General features: G+C 39.2%; 1 protein-coding gene across 2 annotated transcripts in view; it reads left to right on the top strand.

Annotated features, from left to right (window-relative positions):
* The window catches only part of KPNA3 (karyopherin subunit alpha 3), a 47,696-nt gene extending 34,450 nt beyond the window's left edge, over positions 1–13,246 (top strand). For both annotated transcript variants that reach the window (XM_039716674.1, XM_039716675.1), the window contains exons 10-17: positions 1,062–1,106; positions 3,569–3,700; positions 4,845–4,973; positions 6,624–6,728; positions 6,861–6,932; positions 7,041–7,203; positions 8,098–8,192; positions 10,510–13,246. In XM_039716674.1, the coding sequence (XP_039572608.1) occupies positions 1,062–1,106; positions 3,569–3,700; positions 4,845–4,973; positions 6,624–6,728; positions 6,861–6,932; positions 7,041–7,203; positions 8,098–8,192; positions 10,510–10,608 (840 nt within the window). In that variant the 3' untranslated portion in view covers positions 10,609–13,246. The remainder of the gene's footprint in view (positions 1–1,061; positions 1,107–3,568; positions 3,701–4,844; positions 4,974–6,623; positions 6,729–6,860; positions 6,933–7,040; positions 7,204–8,097; positions 8,193–10,509) is intronic.
* Positions 13,247–17,875: the final 4,629 nt, after the last annotated feature.

Genomic DNA, 17,875 nt, shown 5'->3' with positions numbered 1-17,875 from the left:
TGTTTTACATTGTCATACGATGAATTTTTGCATGTTTTCTGTCACTGCACATGTATAGTGCCACTCTATCATGTTAGATGAAATAATTTGACCAATTTGGAGGTTCTTGCTACAGCTGTAATAAAGGTATTTGTAATGTCTGAAACTGAGTAAGACTAAAGTGATGAGCTACACAACAAAAACATTAACACACTAGAAAGCATTAAAATACTCAGCATTACATGTTTTCATTTAAAAAAAAGACTACAATGTGATTCTGTACTTAGAAGAATTCAAATGTAATTATTTTCAGCAAGAGGAAGTGTAAACTGTGGCATGTAGTGTGGTTTGTGTTTTGACTCAGTGTGCACATGCAGTCAGTGCCAAGTCCCAACCTAAGCAGAAATCCTTTTAAACCGGTGAACAGAGCAAATGCTCAGTTGATAGAGTCGGCACAATTAGAAAAATGCAACTATTTGACTAGAATTGTAATTGTAATTAAACTTCTTGATTTTAAGATAAATTCAAAAGTGTAGATAACAGTTTTTGAAGCCATGTGAAGTGTGTTACTGTTAACAGCTAAACTTTAATGAAATTTTTAAAATTAAGCAGAGAAACAGGGAAATTTTTTCAAGTAATGCTTCAATAAATAAAACACTGTTCAAAGCAGCTTTATCACAGCCCAGTTTTCTATTTTCTCCATTTGTGATTATAAAAAATTAAACTTTAATCCAAGAGGTTTATAATATTGATATTAGGATAATAATTTTTATTGTGTGTGATAATAAAGCTTTTTAAATAGTGGCAGGGTGTCTTATCTCTGTTATTTGCTTGTTTTCCCTCAAAATACAGTCTACATTCTGTGTCTGGAGTATAGTACTGTCTCATATTTTTACATATTTGAAATACAGATAATACAGATATTTTTATGCATTACTTTGAGGGAATGGCCAGCTGCTGGAAAGTGTGTGATTACAATATACTAAAGCAGACTCAGACTAAGCTTTGTGATTGCAATACTTGGATTCATAATTTTACCACCAATTTTGTTCTACTGTAATAACTGATGAACTTCTTTTCAGATTTTGCCAGCATTGTGTGTTCTCATTTACCATACAGATATAAATGTAAGTAATTTCTAAAGTTTTAGATATTTAGATTCTTTGTTTTCCTTAGAAAGATAATGCTGCCAGATTTTGTTAAAGTAGTAAACTTGGGTTTGGCTTTTAATTTATGTATAATTAAGTCATAAATGCATAATTAAATATGAAGACTAATGTGATTGTGGCTATTCAGAACATGAAAAAGAAAGTGCAAATACCATTTCTGAAATACCTTTTGTAGAAGATGGCATTTTTTATCCTGTACATTTGAAATAGCTTTAAAAAATCCTGTCTTGAATTGAGCACTAGAAAATTAGTGTCAGCTTTACCATCAGCTGCACTTTAATTCTGCCCCAGTTTATAATTTTCCGTAGATGATATATAATATGTGTAAAAGAATTACATGTAATTTATATATATTTACCAGTCAAATATTGTGATCATAAGGGTCAACCTGACTTCTGTAATCTGTTGGGTGCCTGACTTTGCAACGTTTAATTAAATAAATCACATATGAAAATAAATCTAAACAAACAGCAATAAACTATTGTTTTGTGGCACCTTTGACAACCTTCATGTTTTTAATACTAAACCTTCAGTACTTCCCACATTCCTGAATCATGAGTTTATCTGTGTTTTTCCAATGTCTTAGGGAGTGGATTTGCCTGATGAAGCCTTATATATTGGGACTTCAGAGCAGAGATCTGTGTAACTGAGGGATATGAAGCTGTTTTTCTCCTCCTTCTTTCAGGACTTTGTAATCCCTGTAGTGATCCTTTAGTTTAGGGAAGAAGGAATTGAACCCTTGTGTTGGGTTTGGGGATAAAATAAAGCGTAAGATCAGTGAGACTGTCATTTGTTAGCTCAACGCTGTAGTAGTAGTGTTTCTGCTGCTTGTCTCCACAAAATATTTGTACAGTTTAAGCTGGGATTTTGCCAGGGTTTTCCCAGTGTAATGTGAGTGGGAGAAAGCACATGGTGACTTTTCAATGAGTAATTTGGACAAAGCTGGACGAAATTCATTGCAAAGCCAAATCTACTTCTAACCTGTAGGCTCTTTTTCTCTGCCAAATTTTAAAGCTTTTGAAAGCAATGATTGTATGAGAGCTTATTGATGTAGGTATGAGACTGTGATGCCAGGTTTTGACTGATCTCAATTAGGGTGTCCGTCATTTTGATCCTGAGAGTCAGGTGCTAGTTTGGAGGTACCAGTGTGGTCCCAGCCTCTCCGTACTGGAGCAGCAAACCTATCTTTGGAGATGAGTCAGTGATGCAGGTAGGTCAGCCCACAGTCCTGTGAGCGCTTCTGGCGGCTGCTGCTCTCGTCACCAGCAGGGCTGTGGGGCAGCAAACTGGTGAGGCACCATCTCTCACTGCTTCTGCTGCCATAGTGGCTCCACTGCAGCACGTTCTGCTGTCCCTGCAGCACAGGAGGTGAGGGCAGCAGCAGCAGGCTGGCTGGCATCCGGAGCTGGGTCAGGACTCTGAGGTTCTTCCTGTTTTCTAGTATTGCAGTATTCAGCTGTTCTCATAGCTGGAAATTTTAAATGGGTATCTGTTTTAAAAGTAGGCTAGATCTAGGCACCACAACAGATTATGTCCCTAGCAGGGTCTAGATTTCTTTTCCTGCACTTCCTAACACCATCTCTGTGTGATGTGAAATCTCTCTCTGCTGGCTTTGTTTCTGCTTTAGGTACTACCTTTCAATGACTAACTTTTGTACCTGTCTATTTTTGAAGGCTTTCTAATCATCCTTATCAAGTCATCAGTGACTTTTTTCTTTTAAGATTCTTAGATGGCCCTGCATGATAGGCATTTCTCTGTGGGTTTTGCTTTGCTTGAACATTTCAACAGTTGCCACATTACAATAGTTGCCAGTGCTTTAGTTAGTATAAGAATTCCTTTGCTATGTTTTTTGTTCATAATATGAAGGCAGGAAAAGGCATACATCCAGACTTGTTTGCAGTTTCCCTTCAGAACTGCACTATGGTTCAGAAATGCTAAGGTGTTTGATGGATTAAAGACTTAAGGGAATTTACGTACTCCATAATCATAAGACATAACAGCTAACAAATTACAGCCATGCTAAGGAAGCTGTATTGGTATTTTCTTCAGAAAGTTGCTAGCACAACTACTTACCTGAGCTGGCTGTGTGTCTTGGAAATGCAAATCAAGCCCAACAGTTTACCTTTGTGAGATGATGTATGCTGTCACTTTATGCACCAAAATGTGGTCTTTAATTAAAAAGGAATTTGAGAGGACATGCAGAAATTACTCCAATGGAACAAATGGCCCTCATTTTCATAGTTATATATAGTAATCCAACATATTACTGATTAGGTCTCATCACAATCATGTTTTAAGTTTTTCCTATAACTAAATTGCATGTTTTCCCCTCTCCACCCCCAGATAAGTACACTAAATTAAGCCTTCTTTATACGGATTTTTCTGTTCAATGTGTAAACCATGTTCTCTCCAATTTTTAGATTCTTGTGGACACAGTTTGGGCTTTGTCCTACTTAACAGATGGTGGGAATGAACAGATACAAATGGTGATTGATTCGGGAGTTGTACCTTTTCTAGTTCCCCTTCTGAGTCATCAGGAGGTTAAAGTTCAAGTAAGTCTGGTTCAGTTGTGTTTGAATAGTCCTTTGTATACTGTTTGCTAAAAAAATGTGCCTTACAGTATTCATTAGTGGAGTTAGTGAGATGAACATTTATAGCTGCATTTTGTGTAGGTAAAATGAAGACAAAATATTATCTATACTGGGAAAAAATGTTAAAAAGAAAGAAAACTCAAGTAAAACACTACTAACACAGTTTTAAGTAGTGACAGGTTAAACATTAACTTCCATTATGTGATTACTAGGGGTTCCTTCCTTTTGTAGTTCTAAAATATTTAATGACAACAGATTTTGTTTTCCAGAATCCAAGTAATATGCACTCTTTCTGGTACTGCATACATGGTTGTGCATGTTCTATCTGAATAGTTAGTGGAAATCAGTATTTTGGAGCCTTTAGAGTATGGAAATATTTGCAGATGCTGAGTCCTTTTAGTAAAGTAAATTTGTAATTAGCTGTGAAAGGTTAACTGAGCTTACTTGATTAATTTTAAAGACAATGTGAAACTAAAATCTAGTTAATGTGTACTGGGTTTTTTATGACCCATCTGCTGTAATTCGGAGATCTTCTGTATATCTGTGCATTTGACACGTTTGTTTAGTTTGTACTTTGGATGAGATTTGGCTGTCTTGAAATTTGTCAGAGTGGTTCACTTGATGAAAGAAGTTTCTCCAGTGTTCTGTCACTTGTAAAGCATTTACTGACCAATACATAAAGATGTAAAGTCTATTTCTAAAATCACTTGAGACTCAGTAAGTAGTTGTGAGGTTTTGAATGCCCTAGTGGGGAGCTGAATGGAGAATTAAGCAACCTCAGCAGACATAGAGCCTAGAAGCTGTTGTTGGAATTGTAACACAGATCAGGTACATGATGAATTAATATTCTAAGGTTTTAATATTCTTTTAATTTCTAATCTTTGCACTTTTTGAGTTGAGCTGCAGTGCATTTATTCTGTGATGTACTGTGTCTTTTGCTGAACCAGTATCCATTTTTCTGATGTAGCTCAGAGGGTGAAGTGCTAAATTGTATTTTGCAAAGTGTTTTTATAAAGAGATATCTTAAAATGCTCTTTGTTATAGCGTAAGTAACAGCAATGTCTTTAACATGCAATTTTTTTTCCTTCCCACTTTGGATATTCAGACAGCAGCACTGAGAGCAGTAGGCAACATAGTAACTGGTACTGATGAGCAGACACAAGTTGTTCTCAATTGTGATGTTTTGTCTTATTTCCCACATCTCCTGACGCATCCAAAAGAGAAGATAAACAAGGTATGATTTGCTTCTTCCTAACTTAGTATTTTTTTAAGAAATGAAACAGTAGCCTGTGGAATATTACAGAAGAATTTCCTACAGCTGTTATTTCCGGCATGTGAGCAGTTTTATAGAAAGATGCAGCCTTTAGGCTGGTGCTTAATTAGGACTGAAACCAAACAGCCATAGTGAGTATCCATGCATTGCTGTTGATGCCTTGTGCTTTCTGGGAGGTCTGAAGGGTTTTGCTTTTGAGTGAGATACTTTTTCTTTTCATTTGCAAAGTGAGTAACTGGCTAACTTCAGTTACAGTTTTTCATAATTTTGGTTGAGTCCAGTGAGTTGCATAAGACTGATCCAGTTTTCCCACTTCACCTTTTCATAGTGAAGTTTGTTCACTTGTTCATTTTCACCTTCAAGTTAAGGAGGGTGTGTCACTGTCCTTTCCTGAAAATTGTCTCTGCATTTCATCACCTTCCTTTTGGCAGAAATAACTTCACTGCTGCAAGGATTGGGTGGAATAGGAAGAGTTTGATGCAACTGATCAGTGCTTCCTTTTCCAGAGCTGTATTTCATGTTATTTGGGGTTTTTTAGTCATTGTGCCATCTTCCATTGCAGAGATGGTCTGGCTGAGGAGAAGGCTTTTTTATTTATATTATGTAATTTCCCCATATAGTGTATCATTGAGGAGAAATCGATTTGTGAGGAATCTGTTTCTTCAGGCCTTGTCAGCTGTGAAGATCTCTGAAGAAGTTATCTTTGACAGTCAAACTGATGTGATTTATCTTTGCCTGCCTTCTTAACTCTCACAAAAGAGTGATGAAGAGCTCTTTTGAAGGCCAGGGTATTATTTTTGTACCAAAAAAAGCCCAGAAATGCTTTGAGTTTTGTTTCAAGTCTATATAGTGAGAGGCAAATAGAAATAAAAGCAAGATACACATCCCTAAAAAAGTGGAAACCCATGGGGTTTTTTTCCTGCAGTGCTTTATAATTGCCTTCTTGCCACATCTTTTACTTAAGATGAGAGCCTTTTTAAGATGTTGTGGATTGTTATGACAAGCATCCCCCTTTGTAACTGGGAATTTATAACTGCCATCAGATAGGTGGTATCTATGTGGATGAACCTCCTGAAGGATTAACTGCTGAGCAAAGACACAGTACAGTGTCGTATGTGACACTTGAATGAGGTTTGTGGACACCACTTCATGTTACATGAGAAAATGGGAGTCTTTGTTTATCATAGCAGAAAGGTACTACTGAGCTGTCAGTAGTAGGATTACAGGACAAGTCCTTTTTTTTCTGATGCTTTACCAGTTTTCCTATTTTCATCATAAAACTGATGGAAAGTTTCAAGCCTGTCTGTGAGTCCAGCAGTGCAAAGTGGATATAAGGCATACATCTCCTGATGTATGGAGACACTTCTTGAGTGAGAGAGAATCTGGCCCTGTGAATCAGTCATATTAATTTTACATTGACTCCCTGTTGTCTTTCACAGTGCAATAAAAGTTTGTGTGCTAGAAGTGCTACTGAGGGAGGAGGAGGCCTGTTTAGTGATTGCTCGTTGTATGATTTTAGATTTTGAGGTGGTCAGGTTTGGTTGAGTTACTTTTTTTATCTGCTGACTAGTTTTTAAATGTGCTTTGCTTTTTTGCTTTATCCCATTGTAGGAAGCAGTTTGGTTCCTTTCCAATATCACAGCAGGAAACCAGCAACAAGTTCAGGCTGTAATAGATGCTGGGCTAATCCCCATGATCATACACCAGCTGGCTAAGGTCAGTCAAGCTATCAGCTATGCGAGTTGTCATCCTCTTTTTATAAATCTGACATGAGGAGTTTGTGATTTTTAATAAGTTTGACAGATGTTTCCATGCTGATTTTAATGAGCTATTAATTTTATTTTTCAGGGGGACTTCGGGACACAAAAGGAAGCTGCTTGGGCAATTAGCAATTTGACAATAAGTGGGAGAAAAGATCAGGTATGTGTGGTAGGATTTCAAGCTGTCACTGAAATGTTGCATATGCAGCAATTTATGTAAGAAGCACAATGTTGAATTTTTTGGTTTTTTATGTTTTTAATTATTTAGGTTGAATACCTTGTACAACAAAATGTAATCCCACCGTTCTGCAATCTACTCTCAGTAAAGGATTCTCAAGTGGTGCAGGTGGTGCTGGATGGTCTGAAAAACATCCTGATAATGGCTGGTGATGAGGCTAGCACAATAGCTGAAATTATAGAAGAGTGTGGAGGTAAGAGCTTACGAGGCTTTTAAAAAAATTAATTGGCTGGATGTTATTCTGTCTTCCCCTTGCTGCTGTTGATGTTTACTGTAGTGTTATTTAACATGGGATATTTGAGTAAACAAGGGAGACTTTAATGAGAGACAGTACCTTTTTTTCTGTTTATTTCAGTTTGGAGATGGCTGTGTAGAGGCAGTTGTTGAAGGAGCTTTCTGTAGCATAGGTATTTTTTAGGTTTCAGTGAGAATTGTAATTCTTTTCATTTGGTAATTGCACATACTTTGTCCCGTGGTAAAACACACAATTCTTGCTCTAGTTCCTTGGAAGCAGTTTTAAGATCAAAATTTCATTACAGAGCAAAGCAGGATGAGGAGTCTTTTCAATATCACAATCCAAGTTGTAATATATGCTAATTAATATATTATAATAAAGAGATACTGAAGAACATAATGCACTAGAAGCTTTTCCCTTGTGTTATTCCATATCCAGTTTGAAAATGGAACTAGTGTTTTAGCTTCTTTGTCACCTTGCTGTTTGAAATTTTCAGGCAACACACAAATGTAGCCACTTCTTTTTGGGGATGCATAGAAAGCACAGTGACTAATCCAAAAGTTATGTAGTAGACAGAAGTTTTAAAAAATAAAGAATTTTATCTAAACAAAGATAAGACTCCCTTATCCATTGCTCATAAAATGGAATATTCCCTGGCATATAAAGTTCACTAACTACTTCTCATTCCTCTTAGAGACAAAGATGGCTGCTGTGTAAATCGTATTTTCAAACTGACCTACATCTTTTCTAGAGTGTTTCAGTACTAATGTTTAATTATTTTTCTTATTTTTTTAAGTAGTCAGTAACTCTGGTTTAATCTTACAAAACTCTTCTCCATTTTCTTTTATTCAGGATTAGAGAAAATTGAAGCCTTGCAACAGCACGAGAATGAAGACATTTATAAACTAGCATTTGAAATTATAGATCAATATTTCTCTGGTGATGATGTAAGTATGCTAAAGAGGGAAAAGTATATACATTGTGCTCTTAGCTTAGTAAGTACATTGTCACTGTTCCTCTGCTCCAGTGGTCACAAACATACATTATCTCCCAAGTCAGTTTTCCAGGTCCTTGTTCAGTACAGTTTCCCTCAGTTTAAAGTCTTTGAAGTGTTTCTCAATATGAGGACTTTTCTTCAGCAAAATCTAGAGGACTGCTCTAGTATTGCCTAACAAATTGATCAATGCTCACTTAATTTTGTCAGCTTGACTTGTAATTACTTGTGATGAGAATCTAAACAGTTCTCTAGCTCTCCTTTTTATTTTCTCATGCATCAGTCTTAAAAGGGGCAGCGGATCCTTACTTTCAGATAAATTTTTGTATTTCCACTCTGTATTTGCTCAGTCTGGATTCTGCAGTGAAAGGAGTCATCAAAACTGTTAACACTTTCTGCAGCTGTTTGATCTAGACCATCCAATATTTTGTTGCACCCAGGTTAGGTATTTTGACCCTCTGATTCTAGCTCCTCCTGCTACTGGCTGCCTATGAGTTCCTGAGGAGCACTTCAACATGCAGTTTGAAGACAAATTATCTTTTGTAGGCTTTCCAGGTGTCTGTAGTTCTACAGCCTAGTAGAACTAGTTTCAGTACTTCTCTTAAATTGAACTCTCTAAATGCCAGCTCCAACTTCAGGACTCAATAATTTTCAATTCTTGGGCCCATCATGTGATTGGGATGTTACTCACCAGAGGTTAAGATATGTGAGAAGTTCCTTATGCCTGTAGTGATTCTGTGAGTAGTGTCCTAGAGTCTCCACAGAGACTCTAACTGTGTCTAACTGAAGAGCACAGTCTGGTTGAGGTGGGTGGAAAAACATCTGTGTTGAGGTTAGTGCTCACTTTGTGCATTTACTTTTTACATTAACACAATTCAATCTATGCCTGATGGGCTGAATATGCCTGCTTTATTCAAGAGTGGGACTTTCCTTCAGATTATTATTGTGTTGTTACTGTGTTTTGTGGAGCCTCTGAAACTCAGAATTGTAGGAATTCCATAATTGCTCCAGGGAGACAAGAGATTGGTTATGGTAGCCTGATTGGCAGTGTTATGAAGGACTGGCCAGGAGTTCTTGCCTTCTGTCACTTCAGGAGCTTCAGTATTCTCATGAGATGTTGCTGGCTGCTTGATGTCCCTTCATTGCTAATCCCATCTGTTCCTTTGCTGAGCCTGTAAAGTGCACAGCCTGTACTTTAGAACCAGCACTTCCTGACTTCAGTTTTTTGTGTTAAAGGCAGGTGAGCTTAGGTGGGGTTACTTCGTAATATTCCTGCAGAAGGCAGAAATACTAATTTATCAGAAACAAAAATGTTTTGCAAAACATTCTGAAGCCAGACTCAGTCTTCATGTGGGCATGACGTGCAGATTGTTGCGGTCACAAAAGGCCTCAGTCTCTTCCCCTCCAGTGTCACCCAAAGTAAAGAGAATGATTTTAGATGAGTCAGTTGTGATGTGTGCACTACTGCAAGGCCAGGTGTCAGAAAGCTGTTTGGACCCCCCACACAAGGGTTCTTTCCTGCTTCAGAATGACACATGATCTCCAGTGAGGCTCAGAGAACAGTGCAGCTGGTGATTTGCAGGAGGATGGGTAGGGTTTGAAGCTGTGCATTTTTTTGCTACTGACCATGTTATTTGCTATTCCTTGAGGCCTTAAATAACAAATTCTTACAGTTCAGAGGAAGCTGGGTGAAGTTGCCTGCTGATGCCTTTCACTCTGTAACCATAGAACAATGAAGTACTGTTGATGTAAAACCAAATTCAGATTGTGCTTATGAGACCTATATAAAACTGCTCTGAAATGAGTTCTAAGTCCTTCACATTCTGATAGGAGATATTAAGAAGTCTTTTAAGCTTTATATAAGTATTTCTATCAGCTGCTAATAAAAATATATTTTCACGTTGAAAGAAAATGGGAGAAAATACAAAACTAATTTTAGAATCCGCAACTAGTGATTAGCCAGCTCCAGAAGTACTAAAAATTGGCACTGAAAATTGAACTGCACAGCTAAAATAGCAACTGCTTTGACCAAACAGCAGCACTGTCCCTAACCATTACAATTTTCTGTTTCCCTAATGGTATTAGAACACAGTTAATGTGTTGTTCTTTTTAAACATATTTGGGGAATTGAATTGGAAAAACAGATCTAATTTTACTGCGATAATACTTTAAAAAAAAAAGAAAACATGAGTGTTTGTGAATTTCTTCTCTGTGTACCCAGTCATGCAGGGAATTGGCCTCTCATGTGTTCCTGCTGTTGTGTTTTGTAGATCGATGAAGACCCCAGTCTCGTTCCTGAAGCCACTCAAGGAGGTACTTACAACTTCGACCCAACGGCCAACCTTCAAACAAAAGAATTTAATTTTTAAGTTCAAAAAAAGTGCAGCTTCTCTTGTCCCACACCAGTACGAAGCACCACCAGATGGCTACCAAGTGAAGAAACAAAAGGCTCCAAGACACACATGCCTCTTCGTTTTGATGCTTCTAAAGCAAGCCATGTATTGGTCACTTTGCAGTTGCCAAACATCACTATCACATGGACTGTAAATGCATATGCATGATCTCTTAAACTGTTTCAGAATTCTTTTTAACAGTCCCAACTACCTTTTTTTGCCTTTTTCCTGGTGCCACATGCTGACGACCGCAATCTGCAGTTTTGTTAAGAATATTCCATAGTGGTGGCACATTGGCTTTCCACGGAAAAGTAGCTTCTTTGGAAAATGGTGCGCTGTGGATCAAGACACTTTGGTATGATGCATACATTTTGGAAGACTTTACAGGGGCCCAGTTTGCTCTGAGCCTCCATCATCGTCCTCCACAAACATATTTTCATAAACTTTATGTGGAAGAATAGATTCAAAAATGCAAGCCAAATGAATTTCATTGGTGAAACTGAAATAAAAGTAACTTATAGAAACACAACACTTGGCAATTGATTAAACACTTAAGTTTAAAAGAAACAAAAAAAAACTACTTCAGCTATCAGTAATTGATGTGTGTTCATTAACTGCCTCAGAAACCAGGGTTGGAGAATGAACTGTAGATTTGGACTGGTAAAGCTTTTGCCATTATACCTAATTTTTGAGAACAGCGAGCCCTATTTGACCACTCACTTCAGCCTGTGTGTTCCTGCTGTTTTGAAGTAATCAAATGCTGTGCATGGTATTTTACCTGAGCTACAACCTGTTATGGACTTGAACTTCTGTTTAAGCTGAAAGCAAGAGTCCCAGACTGTAGAAAAAAATTCTGTCCAAAAATGTATTAGTTAAAAAGAATCTTGCTTTCAACTTTCAGTAGTCAATATCTTCTGTTTTAAATTGATAATTGGATATGGTTGATTTATATTGGGTTTAAACTGTGGAGCTTTCATGTTTACTGTAATTTAGTCTTAAACTATTTTTTACTTAGTAACCAGTGCTTATGATGATGTGGTTGGCAACAAACCAGCAACTACTTAGAAGCGTCATAAAAGCTTCATTCTTGGAGTATTGGAAGAATAATTCACAAGTTAGTCTCAAATCTTATTCATGTGATTAAAAACATGCAAACTGGTTGATGTGTGAGGCTGTATCGAAGCTGCCGTTACTCAGCGTAATCCTGATGTGCAGCGCACATTAAATAACTTTCTACAAGGTATGTGAAGTCACTGCTTTTGGAAAATCGCCTGACCCAGTCACTTTCAAAGGGATTTTGGTATTGCTGGGGCGAAGATCGGTAATTTTGAAATTCTGTAAGCTGTCACACAAACTGGTTTTGTTGCTGTTGTTTACTGGGTGTAATTTCCCAATGCATTGATGTGAAGGGATAGAAAAATCTAAACTAATTTAGTTATTGGATGTGGGTTGTATTTACTGTGATGAAGATAAGGACAGATGCCATCAGAGCTTTGTGGATCAGCTGTTTTTCCACTGATGAACAACACATAGCAGGTGTGCATTCATTAAATATATATCTGCCAAGGTGGAGCCACTTTAAAGAGTGAGTTGTCTTGTATCTCAGCTGGATACAAGCGTATGTTTAAACTGCAAGATTTTTACTTGCTAGATAATCTGTTTTAATATAGTGGTTTGGCCTCTGATTATTTATAGGTTTTATAAATTTTAGAATCAATTTCTCTTTAAGGTGGCTCAGATTTTTCAACTCTTGTGCACATAAAATTGAGTTGAAGTTCATTGTGCCTTTTTTCTTTTCCCAGAAGTTGAGTTGAAGCTTCATATGGTAACTGCATCCTATTCACACACTATAGTCTAAAATCTTGAAACTGTGTGGTGTTCGCTAAAAAAACTAAACAATAAAAAGTCAAAGTTAGGTAAGGTCACAAAGTTTTTGTGGAATTAGAGTTCCAGCAGATGTTATTGTGAACAAATATTTCCCCCCTTCTACTTCAGTCTAGTCTCCTGTACGCCATATAGACTGACGCATAGCCGGTTCAGCCTACGCTCACTGTTGTTCTAGAGATTACATACAAATTGATGCTGAAACAACAGTTTTCCTCTACTGTCAAGATTCGATCCTTTTCTTGCACTCAATGCATTACAATAAAAGTGAACATGGGAGAACTGGGTAAGGCAGGTCAAAGTGCTTGCTCAGTTCTTTCTGCTGTGACCTTATCAGCTTTTGATTGGGATTGCACCATTTCATAGTTAATAAAGGAAACAAAGTATATTGCTGCACTTTTACGTTTTCAGAACAGTGTTTAAAATTGCATTGTTTTTATTATTTTTTTAAACTATCAGTTAAAATAGACTAAAACGTTCTTTCAAAGAGGCATCTAAATGTGTTCCTAATTTTGTATATGGGCTTAGGTTTTGTAACCAATAAAAAGCTGCTATCAAATACTATAAAACATTCAAGAACTTATTTTGAAGGTTATGGAACTGCTTAGTCTTCATGGATTGACTTAGGGGTTTTTGTCTTTGACTAGATATTAGTTAGCAGAACTCCGCATCAAAGTTTGAAGTATGTTACAAGTATGAATAAAGTAAGCTAATGCAGTCATCTCTGAAACTTTGGATACGGAGTTTTATACTTTGTATGGAGATGTTTCCCAGGTGTGTACAGGGGGCTGTGGTAAGTGGGCTGCAGCTGTTCCGTGTAATTGCTGAAATATGACTTCAGTTCAAGGGCTTGAATGTGGACCAGGAGCGTCAAGGAACTTCCACAGTGGTCTCCTACCTCCAGAAGCAGCCCTTCAGGCTCCTGGTGCAAGGCTGGTTGCTGATTCAGCATTAATTTAAGCTCAGGATGCTGCACAAGGGGGCCCAGCTCCTGTCCAGTGTGAGCTGGGAGGGAGCGTGCACCAAAACTGGCCTTGGGCTGGGCAGCCTTTCAGGGCCAGTATCCCTCCCCCTGGCACAAGTGACCCCATTGGGGTGCTGTTGGGAACAGCTTGGAAGTGTCAGAGACTTGCACTGTCCAGCAGCCTCCTAATTAGTGCAGTCCTGCTTTAATTACAGGACAGCACCAGTGGCAGGGGAGACCACTTGAGCTGTTTGAAAGGTGCCTGTGACTGCAGCCGTGGCTTTGCCATCCTTTGTGTCAGCTGGCTGAGCCACCTGGAGAAGCCCCTGTCTCCATGGGTGGGAAATGGAGATGAGCTTCCAGCGCTGTATTTAAGTCTTTACAAATGTTCGTCCATGGGGATATAAAGGAAAAAGATTTCATAAGAACCTAATTCCCATTTCCAAAAGCTGTTTAATCCCTTTGGTTCCTTCAGCTTTCAGTTGACAAACTGAACTGTGTTGGGTTCTTGCAAGCTGATAATTATCCTCTAGATCCTACCTGGAGGACTTGAAAGACACTACATTGGAACAAATAATGCATTACTTTAAGACACGTCTTGTTTAGAAAGAGTAAAATGTAGATGATATCTTAATGTTCCCCATGCTTGTAAAAGTACAGACACTTCCATTTTGTTTGCTTGATCTGCTAAACAGAGAAATAAGTAAGAAGAGCTGCTGACAGGCAGATGTTTAATTGATTTTTTTAAGCTCAGTGCTAGCTGAGGCCCACTTTGTTATTCTGCTCTTCTCTAATGCCCTCTAGATTCTGAATGTCATTCAAACTAGTCCTTTCCACCAAATGCAGTGTGTTGTGTTCCTTCTGTTTTGTTGCATAAAAAGTATTCCTTTTTGTGGCATAATTATACTTCTATTCAAACATATGTAGGACAACAAATTATGCCAAGCCATTAGGAAGCCCTTTTCAGGAAGAAAAGGATAAAAACCCAATCAGTAGAAAACTCTGGGCTCCAGCAGGCAAAGCCTTGGGAGGTTTTGCTGCAGGGGTTTGTTATGATTGTCACTGTCACCTTGGCAGCAGCCTGAGCTGGACCTGCGTGTGATGCACAGGTTTGGTCTGCTTCAGGCTGGGACATTACTTGAGGCTGCTCAGGAAACTGCCTCGTGTCAAGATGCAGAGTTAGGAGCTGGAGCAGCTTTCTGCTTCCCTGATCCCGCTTTGTGTGTGCATCATCCTGCCACAGAACAGTAATGGGCAGGTCTGCTCCATGCTGTGTTCAAATGCACTCATGATACAGCTTTCTTGAGCAGCATCCCAGTTTGTCAAGGAACTTAAAAGCTGATTTTTTTTCCCAACCTTCATTGTAAGGTTTAAATGTTGGAGGGATCGTAACCTTGTGTATCACACCTAAAAATGTTAGTAAGATGATTCTTTTGTTTTAAAATGAAGGCTGGAGCCTTTAGGCTGCTCTCTGCCTTCATCTGTAGCAGTAGTGTATGTGAATGTCACCATACAACCTCAGAGGAAGAATGACAAGTTCTGTGAAGGGTTTGGATACCCTGCATGGAGGCTCTTCCCTGGATGCAGTGGGGGAGCTGTGGGAGAAAGTTGGTTGTCCATTTGCTCTGCACACTAAATAGGGACACACAAAGGTGTGGAACATGGATTAACCATCCTCTTTCCTAAGTAGGCGCCTGTTGAAAACTGGTGGTTGGATTTTTTTAATGTGCTGAAATGAAGTGTAAGGGTGCATGTCTGCACCTGCTGTTTTGGTGGTTGGATTTTTTTAATGTGCTGAAATGAAGTGTAAGGGAGCTCATGTCTGCACCCGCTGTTTGCAGGCTGATCATCTTTAGTGGCTGTATTTGCTTGGTTTTAATCCTGATTCCTGGAGCCAGATGATCGCCCATACAAAATCGTTTGTGCACAAAGGAGGATGAAATTGAAATATTTTTCCACTGGGCTTCAGCAAGGTCAGTTCTAGGTTTGTGCAGAGAAATGCTCAAGGGAAGCTGCAGCTCTTGCCCTGAGAATAAACTTATCAGTCTTCTGTTTGATGCAGTTCACAGCTGGTTTCCCCTGCATTTCGTACTTTTATATCCCAGTAGAGCTTTCCGAAATCTGCATACTGCCTGCATGTTAGAACATTGAAAATAAGGGATAAATTCCTTCTGTTCTTGCCATGATGATCCCAGCTTGCAGGAGGTCTGGCCCAGTAATTGTGACAGTATTATTTGACACTGGTTCTCTAGGGGTGGTTTGCCTGGTGTTAGGTTTTTTCATGTTAAGCACAGCAGCACATAAATCTCAGAAGGTGATGGGTGTAGAGGGAGCATTTGGACTTGTCAAATTCTCATGTTTTAAATCACATATGTAGAAAAATGTGTTGCTTTTTCAAAAGAAAAGTGCTATTTCAGTTGTTTCAGATCTCTCAGTCATTGCCTTTACTGGTTTAGAACAAATATTAAAAATTTTAGAAAAGAGAGGCTAATCCCCCCCCACCTTTTTAATGTGTGTTTGTTTCAATTGCTGCTAAAATGTTGCATCTCAGATGAAAAATGTCTTTCCAAAAGGCTCATTTGTGAACAATAGCAATAATACTTCCAGCTCTGTAATCTCGGTCTCAAATTCTCTCATTTCAGGGCTCTGTGCTGAAACATTTAACCCTTTGGTGAGAAAAGGGCCCAGTCCCAGGGGAGCAATTAACAAGGTGGCACCCTGCTCCTGCAGCAGCAGCCTGCCTTTCTCCCTGCCATCGAACTGCTGGGGTTTTATGCAGCCTCACTGTCAGCAGCATAGAGCCAAGAGTTTGCACTGAGCTTTGTGTAGCTACTGCTGTCCAGGGAGGTGTTTTTATGTGAACTCAACCAGAGGTCTGTTCTTGAAATATTAATAACTGATGGAAAGGGAAAAAAATCACTTCTTGTAAAGGTCACGGTTTTCTCTGTATTTGATACTGCAGTCAACATCTAAACTCCTGCATTCTTCCAGGAGTTTTACTCACCTCAGTTATGTATTAGTTTAAGTTTAATAGAAGAAAGAGGTGGCCCCTAAAGATGGGAAATAAAATTTGCAAATGTAAGTGCTGCATGTTTAGAAATGGAAATTTACTGAGGTCATGATTTTTCTTGATGTAACCTGGGAGCTGCTTCTCATGCTTCCAGTTGCAAGAATACAAAAAGTATTCCTCAGGGCCTTTGTTTGCTCTTACTCAGTCCCAGTCACCTCCTCAAAGAGAAGCACTGCAAGCACTGAAGTGTTTCCACTGAGGACTTGGGGGCTCTCTTCTACCCCCGCTGGGAATCAACAGACAACAGGCTGCTGAACTGCTTCCATATTACTTCCAACCTAAGAGTGTGTGAGAGCTAAAAGTGGTGCAAAAGCTCCTTGCCAGGTGGGTGTCAGTGCCAGCTGCAGGTTCTGTGCCTGGGGACTGACTTCCCAAATCAGGCTGTCCCCCTCCATTACACCAGAGAGAGTTGGTGTGGACATAATTTGCTCATTACTCAGTGTGTAGTTGCTCAGGGTTATGAAACAGATGGCTGGAACTGAACCACTGACTTGAGGCTGCCTTGTTTTCCAGCTGAAATTTCCTGCACTGTCCCTGGTTTTTAGGGTTTGGGTGCTTGTTTTGGTGGGGGTTTTTGTTTGTTTGGGGTTTTGTAACAGCTGTATTATTTATACTGATATTCTTTCATGGGTATGACATGCAGTCTCCAAAGTCACAGCAGGCATGTCATCTAAAGCTCTTTCCTGGGACATTGCCTTCAAGAAAATGGCAAGAAGATCCATTAAGTTCCAGCACCGAAGAGACTGAAATAATTCAATGAGGTTGCATCTCCTGGGAGGAAGATGGCAGAGACTGAGATGCTCCTGCGTGGACCCGGCGGTCAGGGGCCGCGTTTCCACAGGCTGCTGATCCAAGTGACAGGCAAGAGCAGGGCCAGCCCTGAGGGCACAGGAAGGCACAGCTGTCAGAAGCCTTTCTGTGGCATTTTCAGCCTCTCTCTCTCTGGTTGAAGCCCTCATCTTTCCCAGAGAATTAATTCTCTAAGGATCTGTTTTCCAGCGATTTTCTTGCCTCCAGCAGCACGTGAAATCCCATGCAGCAGTGGAGGTGGCCAATGGGGTCTTCAGCTCTGCCAGGAGAAGAATGACAAACAAGGTCATTTGTTACCTCTGCTGATGGTGCTGGGGGAACAGATAGCAATGTGAGTGGCTTTGTAGTGTGGAAGAAAGGTAGGGTGCAGAAAAGAACAACAAAAATACAGACTCTGGATTTTTTAGTTAAGATAGAGTGGCATCTCATTGAAGTAAATCACGAGTGCTTCTTCCCGAGGTGGAAATACAGGAGAATAAAGGTCTCTACAAGGGAGAAAGCCTGGAGGAACCACA

Source organism: Passer montanus, unplaced genomic scaffold, assembly GCF_014805655.1.
Source record: "Passer montanus isolate IOZ18808 unplaced genomic scaffold, ASM1480565v1 scaffold36, whole genome shotgun sequence".
NCBI lineage: Eukaryota > Metazoa > Chordata > Aves > Passeriformes > Passeridae > Passer > Passer montanus.
Note: the sequence above shows the minus strand (reverse complement) of the source record. Positions and strands in the feature narration are given on the sequence as shown.